At 38.1% G+C, this 21218-nt stretch overlaps 1 protein-coding gene across 7 annotated transcripts in view; it reads left to right on the forward strand.

Annotated features, from left to right (window-relative positions):
- Positions 1-16684, forward strand: part of LOC121392339 — a 33533-nt gene extending 16849 nt beyond the window's left edge. The window contains exons 3-8 of one of the 7 annotated variants that reach the window (XM_041523583.1): positions 5108-5203; positions 7674-7820; positions 9651-9721; positions 11266-11394; positions 15760-15834; positions 16482-16672. In XM_041523583.1, coding sequence (XP_041379517.1) covers positions 5117-5203; positions 7674-7820; positions 9651-9721; positions 11266-11394; positions 15760-15834; positions 16482-16560 — 588 coding nt within the window. In that variant the 5' untranslated portion in view covers positions 5108-5116 and the 3' untranslated portion in view covers positions 16561-16672. Of the gene's footprint in view, positions 1-5107; positions 5210-7063; positions 7279-7673; positions 7821-9650; positions 9722-11265; positions 11395-15759; positions 15835-16481 lie in introns of those variants that run through there. The other 6 variants (XM_041523579.1, XM_041523581.1, XM_041523578.1 and 3 more) reach the window with 6 other exon arrangements.
- Positions 16685-21218: the final 4534 nt, after the last annotated feature.

The following is a 21218-nucleotide window of genomic DNA, read 5'->3' on the forward strand; positions in this document are numbered from 1 at the left end:
GGAATGTCCCTTTAATTCTTTGCGAATACGCTTTCTCATTTCGTTGTTAAAGAAAAGACGACGCATACATACAAATCAATTATCCCCTTCTACTTCCCGGGACATTTATTATTCGGCTTACCGGTGTAGCACCTGTATTACCCAAAATGGGATTTTCTACTTCCAGGGCCGACACCGTGTTTAGTTGCTTGTGTAATTGCTTTCCAGTTGTTTAGCTTAGCTTAGTAACTGGTTTAACGTGTCCATATACCACTAGGGTTTCGAACACACCTATCCCGAGTCCGGCCTCCGGTAGGATCGGGGGTCTGACTCGGGATAGGGTTAACCTAACAAATACGGTCAATTTTGACATTTTGAATATTAACACCAAAAGTAGTTTTAAAAAGGGGGAAAATTGGAGTTGATAAATTTTGACTGCGCCCTTAAATAGAAATATTAACATTCCTAACCTATATAAATTATTAATATAATATAATTTTGGCGCAAATTTAGATGGGCTGGTCTAAAATTAATAATAATTACTGAACAGTATTCATTAATCCCAGGGGTACCGGCCTCGGTGGCGTCGTGGCAGGCCATCGGTCTACAGGCTGGTAGGTACTGGGTTCGGATCCCAGTCGAGGCATGGAATTTTTAATCCAGATACCGACTCCAAACCCTGAGTGAGTCCTCCGCAAGGCTCAGTGGGTAGGTGTAAACCACTTGCACCGACCAGTGATCCATAACTGGTTCAACAAAGGCCATGGTTTGTGCTATCCTGCCTGTGGTAAGCGCAAATAAAAGATCCTTTGCTGCCTGTCATAAAAGAGTAGCCTATTTGGCGACAGCGGGTTTCCTCTAAAAAAAACCAGTGTCAGAATGATCATATGTTTGACGTCCAATCGCCGATGATAAGAAAAAAAAAAAATCAATGTGCTCTAGTGGCGTCGTTAAATAAAACATTTCTTTTTTTCTTTCATCAAGCCCATGGGAAAGGCTATAAAGTTGTTTCCAGTTGTGGACAAAACCTTACAATCGATTTTGTGCTGCATATCAACGCACAATGTAACATATCGTTGTTATTAATTAAACACCTGGCGAAGTAGAGGTTCTATTTTTTATTATAGTGCAGCTGCGGATAACATTTTCGAAATCAATTCAGACAAAATTATAACGATCTCGGCTGTAACGAAAGCTCAATAGCAGTCGCTTTTGAAACCAGCCACCGGTCTCGGTGGCGTCGTGGTTAGGTCATCGGTCTACAGGCTGGTAGGTACTGGGTTCGGATCCCAGTCGAGGCATGGGATTTTTAATCCAGATACCGACTCCAAACCCTGAGTGAGTGCCCCGCAAGGCTCAATGGGTAGGTGTAAACCACTTGCACCGACCAGTGAGCCATAACTGGTTCAACAAAGGCCATGGTTTGTGCTATCCTGCCTGTGGGAAGCGCAAATAAAAGATCCTTTGCTGCCTGTCATACAAGAGTAGCCTATTTGGCGACAGCGGGTTTCCTCTAAAAAAACAGTGTCAGAATGATCATATGTTTGACGTCCAATAGCCGATGATAAGATAAAAAAAAAATCAATGTGCTCTAGTGGCGTCGTTAAATAGAACAAACTTTACTTTTGAAACAAGCCAGTTATACAACGTACATGTATTTATTATTTGCTCAAAATCAGTTACTATTGTAGTACTTAAAAACTGACTTCTAAAAGAAATTATCGGCCTCGGTGGTGTCATGGTTAAGCCATCGAACATAAGGCTGGTGGGTACAGGGTTCGCAGCCCGGTACAGGCTCCCACCCAGAGCGAGTTTTAACGACTCAATGGGTAGGTGTAAGACCAAAACACCCTCTTCTCTCTCACTAACCTAACAACTAACCCACTGTCCTGGGCAGACAGCCCAGATAGCTGAGGTGCGTGCCGAGGACAGCGTGCTTGAACCTTAATTGGATCTAAGCATGAAAATCAGTTTAAAAAACAACAGCCAAAAAACCAGCTATACTAAAATCGAAATATGTTCAAAATAAAAAGATATTTATAACTAATTATTTGGTCCCAGCATTGAGATTAAATAAATATTGCACTTCCAAAACTTGGAAGTGTGTAGATTGCTCAAGCTATTGTTGCCGATAGTGTTTTAAAGAAAAATAAATTGTCAGCGAAACATAGCCGTACGGGATCCCATTTTTGTAGGAGGGGTGGGGGGCCAGGCTAGTTTTTTGCCGGAATTGAAAAAATAAAATGCGCGAATCTGAATAATAACATTTATTTCTATTTTCATTACTAGCAAACAGCTATATAGGGTTGCAAACGAATCACTGCGCATTTGTACGTGGAATACAGTTAATTTTGAGGGTAGAATGATGAGAATACGTGGTAAAAAAAAAGGTCTCAAGTTAGCACATTTTGCTCGAATATCAAATTGAGGATCCCCCCCCCCCCCCCCCCCCCCCCCCCCGACCCCTTGTCTCGTACGCTTATGCAGCGAAGCAAAAGCGCAGGTGTCTCTGGTCTATCTGGGATTCCAGTGTTAATTACAGAATGATAGATCACCGACTAAGCGGAATGTTCTCCTATCCCCAGACAATAACAATCTCCCACCCCCACAATACATTAAACAAAACACTATATAATTTGCATACAGTCAGTGTCGGATATGGACAGACGAGTTTTATTACATCCATGAACCGTGACAACCATACATGTAGTACATGTATAAAGACTGGGTCAGTCTCGCGGTACATCAGCAGAACTGTCTGCATTCGCGTATTCTCGAGGTTCGTCAACCTTCAAGAAGGAAATGTTTTGTTTAACGACGCACTCGAACACATTTTTTTTTTATTTACGGTTATATGGCGTCGCACATATGGTTAAGGACCACACAGATATTGAGTGAGGTTACTCTTTTCGATTAGCAGCAAGGGATCTTTTATATGCACCATCCCATAGACAGGATTGTACATACCACGGCCTTTGATATATCAGTCGTGGTGCACTGGCTGGAGCGAGAAATAGCGCAATGGCAATGGGCCCACTGACGGGGATCGATTCCAAACCGACCGCGCATCAAGCGAGCGCTTTACCACTGGGCTACTTCTCTCCCCCGTCAACTTTCAAATGGACCATCTTCGAAAATATATTGTAATATATCATTCAGCACATAACATTCATAGTATAAAGACTTGACAGTCTGAGCTAATTGCTTTGAACAATCTCCGAAAATATTAGCAAAAACACAGTAAGTTAAAAATGACCCAGAACGTATTATCAAGGTTCGCCAATCCTCTGACAATGCGCCGTGGGAAGGTGAGGAGGGGGGGGGGGGGGGGGGGGTGCGTGGTAGTGCAGCGCACGTTTCTTACAATATCAAACGAAATCATCCATGTGCAATACCAAATTTAAGGCGTGCTATCCGAATTTTGAAGACTGACTCCCTGAAACTGGAACTAGTTCGTCGTCCCCTTCAAATAACATTATAATATTCTTCATTCTTCGCGTTCTTCACGATTTGTCATCAGAACAGATAATACATTTGTCGGAAGAAGTTATGTTCTGTGTTGGACATTTGCATTGTAAACTGAGCTCATGCATATATCAGCAGATCGATTACTTCTTCAGGAGTAGGGGGCTTAATGCTCTGTCGGTTTGGGATCGATCCCCGTTAGCGGGCCCATTTGGGTTATGTCTCGTTCCAGCCAGTGCACCACGACTGGTATATCAAAGGCCGTGGTATGTGCTATCCTGTCTGTAGGATGGTGCATACAAAAGATCCCCAACTACTAATGGAAAAAAATGTAGCAGGTTGTCTCATTAAGACTGTATGTGAAAATTACCAAATGTTTGACATCCAATAGCCGATGATTAATAAATCAATGTGCTCTAGTGGTGTTGTTAAACAAAACAAACTTTAATCGTCGGGAGTAGGAGCACTAAACTCATCACTGGGTGGAAAGAGCCCTCCGGCTTCGGTGGTGTTGTGGTTAAGCCATCGGACTACAGGCTGGTAGGTACTGGATTCGCAGCCCTGTACCGGCTCCCACCCAGAGGGACTCTGTGGGTAGGTGTAAGGCCACTACACCGCCTTCTCTCTCACTAACCACTGAAAACTAACCCACTATCCTGGAAAGACAGCCCAGATAGTTGAGATCAGTGCCCAGGACAGCATGCTTGAACGTTAATTGGATAAAAGCACGAACATATGTTGAAATGAAATAAAATGAAAGGAAAGAGCCCATCAACCATTCCCCAATCATAATACTGAGGTTGTGATAATTTTGGATTGGACACCTCTTCATCTCCATAACCAAACCATAGCTTGATGACGAGCCCTCTAAGTTGCTCCCCCCCCCCCCCCCCCCCATCCCGAGTCAGGCCACCGATCTTATCGGAGGTCGGACTCTGGATGGGCGTGTTCGAAACCTTAGTGGTATATGGGCACGTTAAACTAGTTATCTATCTATCTATCTATCTAACTATCTAAATTGTCAGGGTTGCCGTAGTTGAAGATAGACTGTAATATCTACATGTGTACGTCTATAAATTCTGTCAATGGGCAAAGACAGCTAGCAGACATGCTTCTAGGATGACAATTAAGACTTTGAGATCCATTGCAACTAATGGAAAAATGTAGCTGGTTTTCTCTCTAAGACTAATTATGTTAAATTTACCAAATGTTGGACATCCAATAGACGATGATTAATAAACCAATGTGCTCTAGTGGTGTCGTTAAACAAAATAAACTTTAATTAAGACATTGAATGGTCGATATTACAATTTGTATAGGTGTTTTCGGAGTCATACAGTGCTGCTTAACTGCACGTGATGTACTATTTGTGTAATCTTTTGTATCATATTTGTTTTTCTTTTCTTTACATTCTTTTGTATATAATACATTTCCTTACACTGGTTATCATTGAATGTATACATGTAGTTTATATTTACAGCTATGTAATATAGGTCGCCATGTATATTGTATGAATATAGAAGAGGGCCTCGTAAGTTGTCAAACTTGTGCCCAATTCTTTTGTTCTTTGTACAATAAAATATGTGTGCAATCAATCAATCATACAGTGTGCATATAATTGTTTCGGTCCATGCTTCTTAAATGAATTTATTTTCTTTAACAGACCGACACGATGAGGGTGAATGGATTGGCGATGGTCTGTTTCGTGGTTATATCATCACTGGTTATACTTTTCTTCGTCTACAGACCCCAAACATTGGTAAATTTGCGTGTACATATTTCATACATTCTCTCTCTTCTCTCATTCTTTCTCACCTCTCTCTCTCTCGTTCCCTCTCTCTCATTATCTCTGTCGCCCTCGTTCTCTCGTTTTCTCTCTCTCTCTCTCTCTCTCTCTCTCTCTCTCTCTCTCTCTTCTATATATATATATTTTTTTTTTTTTCTCTCTCTCGTCTCTCTCTCTCTCTCTCTCTCTCTCTCTCTCTCTCTCTCTCTCTCTCTCTCTCTCTCTCTCTCTCTCTCGTTCACACTACGTATCCCATGCTTATTGTGCTCTAAATAGAAGTATAGCCAAATAAGATATAGCATGGGTCCCTGATGATTCGCAGTACTAAATAACTGTACTGGTATATTTTAAAACTGCTTAGGCCCAAAACACACCGAAGCTGACAAAGACGCCATGCCATGACTGGTGTTTTTAACGTCTGCGTCTAAAACAGTTACGTGTGTTCAATATATATCAGCTGTGTTCATATCATTAGATACTAGATAGGCCCATTTTCTTCTATAAAAATAGCAATAATTATGGGAATCCTACTTTAATTAATATATATTTTTTTTTGTGGTTTATTAAAACAAAAATTAAAATGCAGCATGTTCATCTGTTGCTAGATCTGTAGTTCGCGCTAGCACAGACGCGGTCAGTGTTCTAGCTAGGATTTTGACGTGGCAGGGCGCTAATTTAATTGTAGGGCATTTTTAACGCGATAATCTTATTTTTGAGGCAAGTGCTGGATATCATCGAATTTTTTACATTCATAACTATCATATATGTAGGAATATCTATGCTGGTTTTAATTTACAAAACGTTTTTGGAGGGAGGGAGACAATCAATTTCTAAACCCAAATTTATTATTCTTAAATTTGGATGTTTGATGAAACAGTGCATTCATCGCCGTATGCAATATTATTGTACTAATGTACTAAATATAGACACTATTTTAAACATTTCGTTCCAGCCAGTGCAACACGACTGGAATATGCCGTGGTATGTGCTATCCTGTCCTTGGGATGGTGTATATAAACGATGAAACTAATAGAAAAACGTAGCGGGTTTTTCTCTAAGACTAAATTTCAAAATTACCAAATGTTTGACATCCAATAGCCGATTATTAATAAATCAATATGCTCTAGTGGTGTCGTTAAATAAAATCAAACGTTAACTATTAAAATGTTTTACAAAAGGTTGGATCACCTAAAAAATCATATTTTTTTTATTTATTATATATAGTATTTATACCATTTAATATCATACCCATATGTAATTTAAAATAAATAAATGAAATAATTAAAAGAAATCAAGAAATGAAAAAAAGAGAATGATTAGAAATAAATAAAAAGAAATAAAGAAATAAAACTGACCTAAGGATATATTTGTAACAAGTTGCTCACTGCATTTAAAAACGGCTATTATTGCATGTCAAGGTCTAGATAGATTTCATTAAATAGCTTTTGTAGACATGCTTTTAACAAAACACAGTTATGCCTTCATAGACCAAATAGCCAGTGTTGCTAGTTTACTCTGTGCCATATTATAAAGATGTAATCAATGTGTCATTGATAAGGACTACTGACATCAGTTAAAACTATATGTATCTTGGTCTGGTTATTTGCAAAGGCAACAATTACTTTCAAAAATTTACTTATCAAAATAAATTTCGCATTTGACGTTCTATCGAAGTTTATCAGGATGGTCTACTTTCAACTAGATGTTTGCTAGGACGTGTGTGGTTATGTGCGTGACGGTGTGAGATTACTTCGCATTCAAGCTTTGTAAGACTTCCTGTTCGCTCGTCTGCAGTCATATCGACTAACAATAGAAACGAAAAAAAACATATCACATTACTGCTGTCGGCTTTTACAACTGTGGCCAAACAATGTATTGTCAAACGTTTTTTAGTTGGGAATTCAGACTCGTAACAACACTGTACACGCTTTGAGAGGAAAGCAGGGCGGCGATAATATGGGGCGATGCAGAAACAAACACGGCAGGGCGGCAAAAAACGGGGGCAGGGCGCAGCGCCCCTCTATTTATTGCTAGCTAGAACACTGGCGGTGTGTTTTGTCACATTCAATTCAGTGCGTTTCATTTTCGACTGGCACCATATTCGCCAGACCCAGACCCAGCTCCGGTGGACCCATTCTCTGATTAGTTTTTTTTTCTTTTTCTTCTTCTTTTGTCCAAACCAGTGCCCTAAACGACTCGTGTGCCGTCCTGTGGGGAAGTGCATTAAAAAGCATGCCTCGCTGTTAATGGAAATTTTTAGCAAGTTTCTTCTATTTTTTATTTTTAATGCAAAAATGCCATAAATTTATTATTGTTGCGAGTTTCCTCTCTTTATTTTTAATGCAAAACTGGTAAAAATTTATTATGTCAGAATTATCAAATGTTTAACATCCAATTTGATGTCCTTAAACGAAAAAAATAAAGATTTAACTTAATTTTGCAGGTATCGTTTACAAAACCGGCTGTTGTACAAACCATGCCAGCAATTTTTTTAGCAACAATTCGACCACCTTTGAGACTCGACCAAACAGTGAGGATACTAAAGGACGACCCGAACTCTCCGCTAGCCAGTTTAAGAAAGAATGGATACGTAAGTATATTATACTATTCTAAAAAACTATAATATAGTTTCCAACAGTAAAAAGACAAAGTCCAGCCCCATTTTCAGCTAGCTAACGTTCGCGAACTGTTTGATTAGTTCCTGATGTGACTATTAATTTTGGTTTATTGTGAAATGATTAAACAAGTCTAGAGGACGTTTTCTTTCTTTTTTCTGCTCAGTCAGGCTGAAGTCAGCCCTAGTTTTATACTGTCGTTGCTAAACTGTCAAATATAGGCTGTTTCAGTAATAATTCACAAAAGAGCCGATTGATTAATAGCCTATTGTTTATAGATCTATCGCCGTTTTGCCGATGTGGTTAATTGAAATTTTAATTTGGTAACCGATGTGTTGGGCTTCTTTTTTTGTCTTTTTGTCTTTGCGAGTGTTGTTTAATTGGTGTGGGTTTTTTTGGGGGGCTTTAATTTAAAGTTCTATATCGATAAAGTGGTGGGATGTAAGCCAGTGCTAAAACGCTCGCCTGATGAGCGGTCGGTTTTGGGATCGATCTCCGCCGGTGGGCCCTTTTGGGTTATTTCTCGCTTCACCCAGTGCATCACGACTGGTGTATCATAAACAGAACAAACTTTAGATAGATAAAACCGGTTTTGTAGTTGTTCTTATGGATGTCGGTCAACACCTTTGCACAGTGCGTGTAAAAGGAATTAAAAATTAATTACTTTTTTTTTTTAGTTGAAATATATTTGCATTTTTGAGTTTAGCTCCATTTTTCACAAACTTGAAACTATAAGTGCTACATGAATGAACCTTCGTTTAAAGTTATGTCTATGAATGTTCACCTCAGTGCATGTGTAAAACGTGAATTTTATTAACTTAACAATGTTAGTTTTGGGGTTGTTGGGTTGTTACTTGTGGGGTTGTTGCTGTTGTTGTTGTTTGTTGTTTTTTTTTTGGGGGGGGGGGGGGGGGTATGTGTTTTGTTTTTTTGTGTGGGTTTCTTTTGGGGTTGTTGTTGTTGGGTTTTTTTTGCATTGAGATTAAAGGGACATTCCTGAGTTTACTGCATTGTAAGATGTTTCCGAAAAATAAAATATTTCTACGATTAAACTTACATATTAATTATATTTTCTTGCTTAGAATATCAGTGTCTGTATATTCAATGTGTTTCTGGGCGTCTTAATATTTGTAAGAAGCTCAAACTGGATTTTGTCTTCAAATAATTTCATACGTACGAAAAAATATATTTTAGGAAATAAAATGAAAATTAACCTAGTACAAATAGTAAAACGATCAGAAACACGTTTAATATACAGACACTAATATTTTATTCAGAAAAATATATTTGATATGTAATTACAATCGTTAAAATGTCTCTATTGGTCGATAATATTTTTAAAATTACAGCAAACTCAGGAATGTCCCTTTAACATAGATGGATGCAAAAATCAGCGACATTAATAAATTTATAGTAGACGAGACATTTAATTCCGCTGCATTCTTGTTTCATAAAAAGGAGGATCTTTAGTGCGCGGATACAAGAGGATGATGTAAAGAGTGCACCCTCCCCCGCCTCCCACACACACACACACACACACACAGAGAGAGATTTCACGAAGTGAAAGAGCCAATGTTTTGCAGAGAAAAAAGAGAAATAAAAATAATTTATTTGTTTTTAGTGGGCGTCGTGTAACATCTTGGTATTTCAGGAAAGTATTGCCATCCATATAATATGTTAGTGTATGTACAATGCCCTTTTTAAACGTTGCACCCACCCTAAAAAAATCTTGCGTCCACCCCTGGGTCAGCCTCCAGATTTTCTCTGTGGATACATCACTGATCGTGTTTATGGTCGTGTTTCAGTCAAAGAAGCTGCCGAGTTTAGATGAACTTCAAAGACTAGATACTTCAGCTTTATGGACGACCTTCCACAGGTATAACGTAGTTTTACATCCGAACATACATACATACATACACACATACATACATACAGACATATAGACAGACAGACACACACACACACACACACACACACACACAGATATACATACATACATACATACACACATACATACATACATACATACAGACATACACACATACATACATACATACATACATACATACATACATACATACATATAGACAGACAGACACACACACACACACACACACACAGAGATATACATACATACACACATACATACATACAGACATATAGACAGACAGACACACACACACACACACACACACACAGATATACATACATACATACAGACACACGCACGCACGCACACACGCATATACATACATAATATTATATACATACATACATACATACATACATGCACGCACGCACAAACATACACACACATACACAAAAACCCATACATACACACACACACACATAGAGAGAGAGAGAGAGAGAGAGAGAGAGAGAGAGAGAGAGACAGAGAGAGAGACATACATGCATACATACATACATACATACATAATTATATACATACATACATACATGCATACGTACATAGCTCAGAACACATCGTGGTTAGTCTTGCAATTTGCGGGCGATTCGGTGCCACAGGTTCGAGTCCCAGCAACGGCATGGAACAATTTGTGAGGCCAGAAAGGATTTAATTATCCCCTGCGCCAGTGCGTTGATATATATGTATGTAACGGTCAACCTCGACATACATACAATATATAGATATTCATACATCAATACATACTAGCCAGTGCCAGGTCTGCCCACTGTTTCATGTACGTAAGCGGGATCGACCGCGTAGATTGTAGGTTTCATGCATATGGTTGAGTTAACGAGCATCCTTTTTATGGATGTCTCGATAGCTCAGAACATATCGTAACAAATCTGCCAGTTGCGGGCGATTCGATGCCATAGGTTCGAGTCCCAGCAACGGCATGAGACAATTTATGAGTCCAGAAAGGATTTAATTATTCCCTGCGCCAGTGGGTTAATATCTGTGTATGTTATAATCAAAACCTGACATACAATATATAGATATTCATAGATCAATACATACATACATATATAGTATTGCACGCACGCACGTTAAACGAAAGGGTATCAAATACAAAATAAGCTGGAAAATCATAAAGGAGTCAACACGTTCACGGACAATTCTGGACAATGCATCTTGTGAAAAAGACTATAACAAACCCAAACTAAAAACGTTTGTTTTGTTTTGTTTAACGACACCACTAGAGCACACTGGTTTATTAATTATTGGCTATTGGATGTCAAACATTTGGTAATTTTGATATAATAGTGTTAGAGAGAAAACCAGCTGCAGTTTTCCATTAGTAGCAAGGGATCTTTTTATATACACCGACCCACAGACACGATAACACAATCCCAAACTAATAACGACAACATTGTATTTTATTGTACGTCTCTGTATTTCAAAAAAAGAATTCCACTGCATATATCAATGTTTTCTTTTTATATATATATTTTTAGTTATCTCGATAATATGGACATCGTATGCGACAGGAAACTTCGCATGGGTAACATTGCCGACGGCGGATGGGAGATTTGTGATGACCCACCTGTCAGACCAGTGAAGCCGTGCATCGTGTATTCATTTGGGTAATTTTGTTCGTTTCTTCATGTTTTTTTTCACCTTTAATCCTTTGCTACAGAAACCATCAACTGAGGGTGATGAAATTGTACGGTGAAGCCGTGCGTCGTATGGTCATTATTTGTTAAACCTATCTATAGAAACCTTTAAATAGTGCTGGTGAAAGATTGGCGTGGGGTTGGGTAGAAATGTTAGACAATATCACTCATATATTTCAAGTAAATAAGTTTTGATTTTTGAAATTGGGTTGTAGTTGTTTATGTCACGACTGAAAGAACAGTTGTCTCTGTCAATGATCATAATCTTGTCATTCCAAAATAGCCGGGATATAAGTAAAGTATATTGTGAAGTAAATATTTGAGACACAAATTGATAGAGAGAGAGAGAGAGAGAGAGAGAGAGAGAGAGAGAGAGAGAGAGAGAGAGAGAGAGAGAGAGAGTAGACAGACAGTGTGTGTGTGTGAGAGAGAGAGAGAGAGAGAGAGAGAGAGAGAGAGAGAGAGAGAGAGCGAGAGAGCAGTTAGAGAGAGAGAGCGAGCAGTAGAGATAGTGTGAGATAGATAGAGAGAGGTAGAGAGAGGGGGGTAGAGAGAGAGAGAGAGAGAGAGAGAGAGAGAGAGAGAGAGAGAGAGAGGGAGAGAAGAGAGAGAGAGTGCGTGAGACAGAGAGAAGGTGAGAGAGTGAGTGAGAGGCAGACTGAGAGGAGAGAGAGACACACATACACACAGAGAGAGAGAGAGAGAGAGAGAGAGAGAGAGAGAGAGAGAGAGAGAGAGAGAGAGAGAGAGAGAGCGTGTGTGTTTGTGTAAATTACATAAACACCCGTGTTTCAGCACTCACTAATTATCTAGGGCATTGTGATCTGGATATTTTTCAAAGTGGAATAAGCAATACAACACTTGTAATCGGTCTCATTATGGCACTTAACTGTTAATTCGTATACGAGAGTGTATCGGTTGATATTTGCAAAGGTTAAATACCCAAACATGGTTATAAGAATAATTTGGTTTGTGTGGACTATAGTTAAGTCCAAGGACGGATCCCAGATTTTTAATTTGGTAGACAAAAAGAGCATTTGTCAACTGCCGAGCAGTCGATTGTTTATTTTGTATATTATTGGGGGTGGGTGGTTAATACTAGATGTGATATAGTACTTTGAAGCATGTCAAAGTAAAGCAGTCAAGTGTATTGTCTCGAACAGTAGACATATTCAGACACGACGGAGTAGGTTGGGGGACTGGGGGATCTAGCCCCCCCCCCCCCCCCCCAAAAAAAAAATCATTCTGAATCAAAAATATTATTGGTAGTAAATCTTAATGCAGAGATGAATTTTACTTTTAGAATGCAGGAAATTGCATTTCAGAACATCTAGTTTTCAAACGTTTACGGGGAGCTCCATGTCAGTCAGCCAAACCACCCCCAACCCCACCCCAATGTCATGTTTCAGCCACAACTAGAAGGAGACGACGAAATGACAACATATTTCAAATGCACAGTCTGAGCTAGGACTGGAGAAGCAATGCCATGTTATGACGTCGCTCCCCAAAATTACGTCATTACACTTGTTATTACACGTGTGCTTCGTATGATGATTATTAACTCGGTTATGTTGAACCATATGGATAATATACTATTATACAGCCCCTCTTCTGTTGTTTGCAAATTGTGTATTGAACTGTCCACATGCCATGTGCATGTCCCGTTCCACCCACCATGGTCTGCCTTGATAATGTAGCTACATAGTAGATATATAGAATGCTAAAAGAGCTTGCCTGTCATACCATTTTTATGAAATGAGTGAACAGGTTTGGTATCTGACGAGCAAAAGCGTCAGATACCAATACTGTTTACGAGTTTTATTTAAAAAATGGTATGACAGGCAAGCTAATTTAGTATTTTATTTTTTACAAACCAACTGCAAACAATCCGCAACGCAGATGTAAGCAGATGTAAGCAGATGTCCGGACCTACTACACGTTATTTTTCTGCGAATTGGGTCAGCAAGTGATTACGTCACTAGTTAGATATTGAGTGATTGTTATGACATGAGCAATGTCTTACACTGGTGTGTAATAAAATCAAGTATCTGGTTCGCGAGTTTGTCCATCATGCCAGCAACCTGAATTACGTCAGACTTTTCTAACTTGATTTCTTTTTCTTACACACCCGTTGGTGAGAACACCATGCGTTATTTTTGGTTACACGTGGTTGTTAACACATGTACGTGTGGTAACAATTTCAAGACATACGACTGGCTGCTCCTAGGTGATGACCAGGTCACCAATGTCATACATCCAATGAAAAACTACACGATGGAAATCGTTTAGACTGTGGCGTATAGTTAACCTGACATTCACGGCTGTAAATAACTTTTAGTCGAAAAAGATGTTAAAATTTGCTTAAAACCTGGTTTTTGAGTATATGTAAGAAATAGAATAATACATTCGTGTCCATTAGATACTTCTCTTTTTTTGTGTGTGTAAAACACCATATTTGTTAATACTTTCAGCTCTCACTTATCTTATACTTTGTGTAAAGTCTATTACCTTAATTCTAAATTATTACCTGTATTGTTCAAACAAGCTGAATCCACTAACATCTAACTTATACAAGCATGGAAAATATAATATTCCCGCCATAAATCCGCCATGGCCCTTTTTCAAATAATGACACTTAACTGCCAGGGACTAGGAGATCCGGAAAAAAGAAAAGACGTATTAAATTATATAAAATGCAAGAACTTCAATATTTATTGTTTGCAAGATACACATTTTTCGATGGAATTAGAGCCATATATCCAAACCCAGTGGGGGTACAAATGCCTTTTCAACTCGTATTCCACAAACGCTAGAGGAATAGCTATTTTGTTTAATAATAACTTTGAATATAGCATACATAAAACTAAATCAGATGGCTCCGGAAATTTCTTTATTTTAGATATTACAATAGATGGAGAAAGAATAACATTAATTAATTTATATGGTCCAAATTCACGTTGTTAACACATGTACGTGTGTTAACAATTTCAAGACATACGACTGGCTGCTCCTAAGTGATGACCAGGTCACCAGTGTCATACATCCAATGAAAAACTACACGATGGAAATCGTTTAGACTGTGGCAAAATAAATTACTCGTTTAAAAATTATCAAACTCGCTTTCGCTCGTTAGATACATTTTAAAACAACTCGTTGTGAGATAAATGGTATCTAACGGCCACCCATGTATTATTCTCTATGTATCTCTGTTTTTGTATGTTTCACTTGCTCTATCAAGTTCGTTATTTTACCTTTCTTGTAAAGGGTAAAGGGTTTGAAGAATCGTTGTTTTCAGCATGTGGAAGTGAAAATTACAGAAAATCATTATCCACAGTGCTTGCCATGATAGAATCTGAAAATCTGATAGAATGAAATAATTAACAGTAAGGGTGTATTATAAGATTTCACAAAAACATCGTAAATTTACGTGTGCGACTGGCAGTTATACGGGACGTATGTTTACATGTGTTTGACATTTATTTCAGGCAAAAAAAACCCACAAAAAAAACAACTTTACGGTAGATGGAGCATTTTAAGGACAATTGATTTTTAAAATATGTGTTCCATCAAACTATATTTGTTATAATATAATAGTAATAAGCACTGTGGTTTAGTTGTAGGTTTACCTTTACGTGCAAAACTAGGCTTACGATGTTTTGTAAAATTGGTCCTAAGCCCTACCGAAGAAAGTATGAGTAGATTAATGCCAGTTGTATCAAAATTAGGACTCACAGCTGTACAGGATATATATATATATATATATATTTGGGTTGGGGTTGCACATAATAGGACCATTTGCTGACATATGGTCGAGGACCATACTGATAATGCCTGTTGCAGCACGCCGTGGGAAACTCTCTTACATTAACAGCAGGGTTCGTTTATATCACCACCTAACAGACAAGATAAAACATACCACGGCCTCTGTAACATCAGTTGTGGCGCACAGGCTGAGGCTGAAACGAAAAATAACCGATGGGGATCGATCCTTGACAGACTGCGCATCAGGCGAGCGCTTTATCACTGGTCTACGTCCTGTCACTAGATTACGTCCTCTTGTCTACTGGAAAAGTCCTCAATATCGTCTTGTATACCTGTTATACTGGGCTACGTCCTGGCACTCTGTACTTGTCTGGAGATGGTCCTCAATTGTGGGCTACGTCCTGTCACTAGAACCGATGGGGATGGAGATCCTCACTGGGCTACGACAGACTGCGCATCAGGCGAGCGCTTTATCACTGGTCTACGTCCTGTCACTAGATTACGTCCTCTTGTCTACTGGAGATAGTCCTCAATCTCGTCTTGTATACCTGTTATTTTTTGTTGTTTTTTCAGAATCAACAACGATTTTTCCTTCGACAATGAAGTTGTGAGGTTATACGAGTGTAATGTTTATTCTTTTGATCCCAGGTAAGTACATATAGGGTAATCAAAATCAATCATAAGCGTATACGAGAGCAACTGAACTCCATCCCACCCCACACACCCTCCCCCACACACCCCCACCCCGCAGTGCTGGAGCAAATCCTCAAATTAAGGCAAACTCGAGATTTTTAGGCAAAACGAGCTAGCTTGAAACCTTTTTCACTATGATTTTTTTCCCCATCGTTCTACCCACAATATTGATTGTAATCCATGTAAAAATTGTTTCGTTTGCTGTTTGGTAGTAGGCTAATGTTAATATAAATAAATGTTTCGTTTAATTCGGGCAAAAAGCAGCCTGCACCCCACCCCCTACAAGAATGGGAGCCCATATGCCTATGATAAAAAAAAATAGCAGACCCGTCTGAGGGATCTTAATCGTGGTGTGGGTCTCAGGGATGAGGGTTGTAGGGATACATATAGCTCGACAACTGGAGTAAAACCTCAAATTCGGACACAAATTATAGAAATAGTGGGGGGAAATGTGCTAACCTGAGACCGTTTTACCATGTATTTTCATCATTCTAACCTCAAAATTAGTTGTAATCCATGCAAAAATGTATAGTGATTTCGTTTGCAACCTTGTATATAGCTGTTTGGCAGTAAAGCTAATATGAAAAAATTTTGTTATCCAGATTCGGGCATTTTCGATTAATTCGGTCAAAAGGCAGCCTGCCCCCTTATAAAAATGGGAGCCCGTACGCCTGTGTATGAGTGCCTCGTACCTCGTACAACAATAGCCAATTATATTTATGAGAAGACAAACATTACGATTTCATCGCTTTCCATGCAATCGGACCCGGCCTCGGTGGCATCGTGGTTAGGCCATCGCTCTACAGGCTGGTAAGTACTGGTTTCGGATCCCAGTCGAGGTATGGGATTTTTAATCCATATACCGACTCCAAACCCTGAGTGAGTGCTCCGCAAGGCTCAATGGGTAGGTGTAAACCACTTGCACAGACCAGTGATCCGTAACTGGTTCAACAAAGGCCATGGTTTGTGCTATCCTGCCTGTGGGAAGTGCAAATAAAAGATCCCTTGCTGCCTGTCGTAAAAGAGTAGCCTATGTGGTGACAGCGGGTTTCCTCTAAAAAAAAACAGTGTCATAATGACCATATGTTTGACGTCCAATAGCCGATGATAAGATAAAAAATCAATGTACCATAGTGGCGTCGTTAAATAAAAACAAACTTTTAATTAATTTTTTTTTTTCCATGCAATCGGCTGCTCTCGTATCGTCTGGCGTTGGCTTTTGGGTTGAACACGGTCAAAGGCTCGTTAGACGGCCACTGAACGTTGTCCACCGATTTCAGCTAATCGCAGACTAAACAGAGATTATTTTACGAGCTTGTGTGTCGTACTGATTTTACGAAACGAGTGTCAGTACGAAAATCAGTACGACTCACACGCGAGTGTAATAATTTCTTTATTATCCATATTATTATTGTTGTTTGTCTTTATGAATAACAAGACCCAACTCAAAATGTTTCAGCCACAACTAGGAGACGACGAAATGACGTCATATTTCAAATGCACGGTTTGAGCTAGGACTGGAGAAACAACGTCATGTTGTGATGTCTGACGCCATATAACCGTAAATAAAATGTGTTGAGTGTGTCGTTAAATAAAACATTTCCTTCCTTTCCTTTCCTTCCTGTTATGACGTCGCTTCCCAAAATTACGCCATTACACTTGTTATTACATGTGTGCATCGTATGATTATTATTAATTCGGTTATGTTGAACCATATGGATAATACTTTTTTGTTTGTCCTAATCATGAAGAACGACCGAAAAGCCGTTTTAATTCGTAGAAGCCAATTTGAGAGAACGAATCAATGAAATACCGTCTAAATAGGTTAGAAGGCATTAAAGGCATATCGTCACAGACCTCTGACCTATTTAATGGTCTAGCAAAGTATTACCTGAACAAAAATTATTTGATTTGTCACTAAATGTACTTTATTCAACCATCTTCATAACCACCATACTCTATTTATTAATAATATTTTGTAAAAATAATTGAATTATGGCAATGGTCCGTAATTCAAAAACTAAAATTGCCGAGAGGGTTGACATGGATTTTACTCCATAATGGTTCAGTTAAGGTGATGCGATAGCTAGATTTGGTTTCTAACTATTAATGTGATTTTTATTTATTATCCATTTTTAGAGAAATAAAATTAGATACTTAAATCCGTGACAGTATGCCTTTAAGACGTTTTTTCTTATTTGTAAAGAAACGTCTTACTACCTTCTAACTTATAGGGTGTATAGTACCAAATAAAATCCCATAGACGACAATAGTAACATATGTGGCTAAAACTCCTACCTGCAACGTATCAACCGACATAAACGCCACGGATATAAATACTACCACCCCTCACACTTAAAGTGAATCAGGAAAAAATGGGGGTCAAGCTGCTCGTTTCTGAGCACAAAATTCGAGTACTTTTTTTCACAGGTACCCCATACATGTTTCAAGCACAAGGCTACTTGACACATTGGTACTAGATGAAATAAAATTGCATATTTTTTTTTACCCAGATAAAACTATTATTTTTTACAACCAACACACTCACATTTATAACCAATCACAGGACTTGTGGTGTTCACTTCTCTATCAAAAGTTGGGTGCACCTCGAACTTTGACCCAGCCGGAAGTTATTTGGTTTAGTACTACCTATACTGATAACATACATTTTTCAAAAAGTGTCCAGCTATGTGTCTTTATGACAACCAGGGTCTGGTGTATTCTGACATAAACTGAAAACCTCACTGAAACTGTTGTTTCTACAGTGCAACCTAATATAATGTACACCTCAAAAAGCATATATATTGCATATAGTTTTGTACAAGTGCAATATGTCATATTAAACAACAAAATGTTTTAAAATAAAACTCCTGAAGATATTTACTTTCAGTTGGGTGTGGGTACTCAGGTATATATGTAGAGACAACAAAGATAGTCAGAGTATCTCTACCCCTTTAAAGAATTCCATTAAAACACATGCACTTGATTGACCCCTAGATTATGAAGACCTTAACAGGCACATCAAAGAAATATCAGTATTAAAAAAATACACTGTCTGAGGAAGGAAACACAAACATGACTGTACCTGTATGAAGTAATGACTTGATGTCCTGAACATTAGTGTTGGGAGGAAATCCTGTATGCTGGGTGTGGGTGTTTTCAAGTTACCAGGTGTGGGAATTTCAAATCCATCGGCCATGCTGATTTTCATAATGAACCATCAAAACCATTGGCAGCCACCAATATTCCTGACTATATTTTATTTATAGCCTACTGTAGTTGGAGGTTTTAATAGTTGTGATATCTGGAATTATCATGCAGCTTTCACACATTTATTTTTGATTAATTACTGAAAAAAACTATTTTTGAATGACAAAATTACCCGAACATCTGTTTTCTTGCATTATTTTCTAATCCGGATGAATACAATATGTATATTAGATGTATTCCTACAATCTGTAATCCAGCATTTTATTTAGCTAGTAACATTAGGTAATACAGCTTTAACAATAAAATAAATTATCAACTTAATCCAAGGCAGATAATCAAATCTGAAAAAAATTGGTTCTGAATCTAGTATAAACTCAAAATGCTTTTCATGAGAGCTAACTAAGTGATTATTAAGAAAAAATAATGATCTGGAGATCTAAGTATATGTTTAACAACCTTATTGTTATGTACAAATAAGAACAGAAGGCACAATAGTGACAACAAATTTAATTATGTTTTTGGTAAAGTTTTTCTTCAAATTTACTTTAAATTTTGCATAAAACTACAAATTTGTCTAAAATATAACTTAGCACCCTATAAATATGTCAAAATGACAATAAAAATCAACTTCTTTACAAATTTGAGTTTTCAGAATTTCATACATAAAAAATTAACAATGTTAATGGAAACTAAAGACATTAACCCACTATTCGCACATGCTATTTTTAATATAAAAATAAATTGCTATTAAAATCTTAGTTCAGGTTGCCTATATATAATACCATATTTAAGTGCAGTTGTATATGGCAAGTCAAATACCATGTAAAAAGAAATTATTGAAATCTATACAGTATGAATTATAGGCCAAAACCAACTTTTCTTCAGTGCTAACTTTGATTCAAACTCCATTCAGAGCCATGTACAGAGATTATTGTCAAGGTCAAGGTCATTGTGAACTTGCATGGTCGAGTGGTGGCTAATTAATCAACCAGTATAGTTTGATTAAATAAAATGACAAAATCATAATATTTTTTATTATGCACTGAATATGTGCTATAGGGTGTATAGTACCAAATCAAATCCCATAGACAACAATAGTAACATATGTGGCTAAAACTCTTACCTGCAACGTATCAACCGACATAAACGCCACGGATATAAATACTACCACCCCTCACACTTAAAGTGAATCAGGAAAAAATGGGGGTCAAGCTGCTCGTTTCTGAGATAACGGGTAGTGTCTATGACTACCCTAGTTCCGCACAAAATTCGAGTACTTTTTTTCACAGGTACCCCATACATGTTTCAAGCACAAGGCTACTTGACACATTGGTACTAGATGAAATAAAATTGCATATTTTTTTTACCCAGATAAAACTATTATTTTTTACAACCAACACACTCACATTTATAACCAATCACAGGACTTGTGGTGTTCACTTCTCTATCAAAAGTTGGGTGCACCTCGAACTTTGACCCAGCCGGAAGTTATTTGGTTTAGTACTACCTATATACTAAAATAATGTTCAGTCCTGTATCTAAAGCACATAGTTTCCTAAATCTGACAACACAGACATTTTGTGGATCCGTTTGATGTTTACTAATACCTTTAAACTTACATATTGGTAGGTAGTACATACACTTTCCCCACCTACCCTTGACCTCTGTGTCGTACAGGGTAACCTTGTAAACGCTCAGTTTTAACCGGAAAATACCTTTGTTTCATTTATACCTTTTTAATTTTAGAATACTATTCTTGTGTTTCGTTAGATACCATTTAACTTGCAGATATGTTAGCTATGTTTTTGAAACGATTCGTTTCGAAATAAATGGTATCTAACGGCCATTTATATAGTATTTTCCCAGAGGCGGATCTAGGGGGCTCCAGGGGCCCACCTCCCCTAAATATTGCGATAGTTATAATTTTATTATATATTAATTTTCTTTTCTTTTTTACGATCCCCCTACAAACCTCCTCCAAAGTTCCCTTGGCATTCCACCTCATGTCACTGCCCCCCCCCCCCCCCCCCCCACCACCACCAAATTGATTTTCTGGATCCGCCACTGTTTCCATTAGTCCTAAACATGTTTGCACTTCTGTTTTCCCAACTACTCTGTCTAATATTTGC

This window comes from Gigantopelta aegis, unplaced genomic scaffold (assembly GCF_016097555.1).
Source record: "Gigantopelta aegis isolate Gae_Host unplaced genomic scaffold, Gae_host_genome ctg3620_pilon_pilon:::debris, whole genome shotgun sequence".
In the NCBI taxonomy this organism is placed as follows: Eukaryota; Metazoa; Mollusca; class Gastropoda; order Neomphalida; family Peltospiridae; genus Gigantopelta; species Gigantopelta aegis.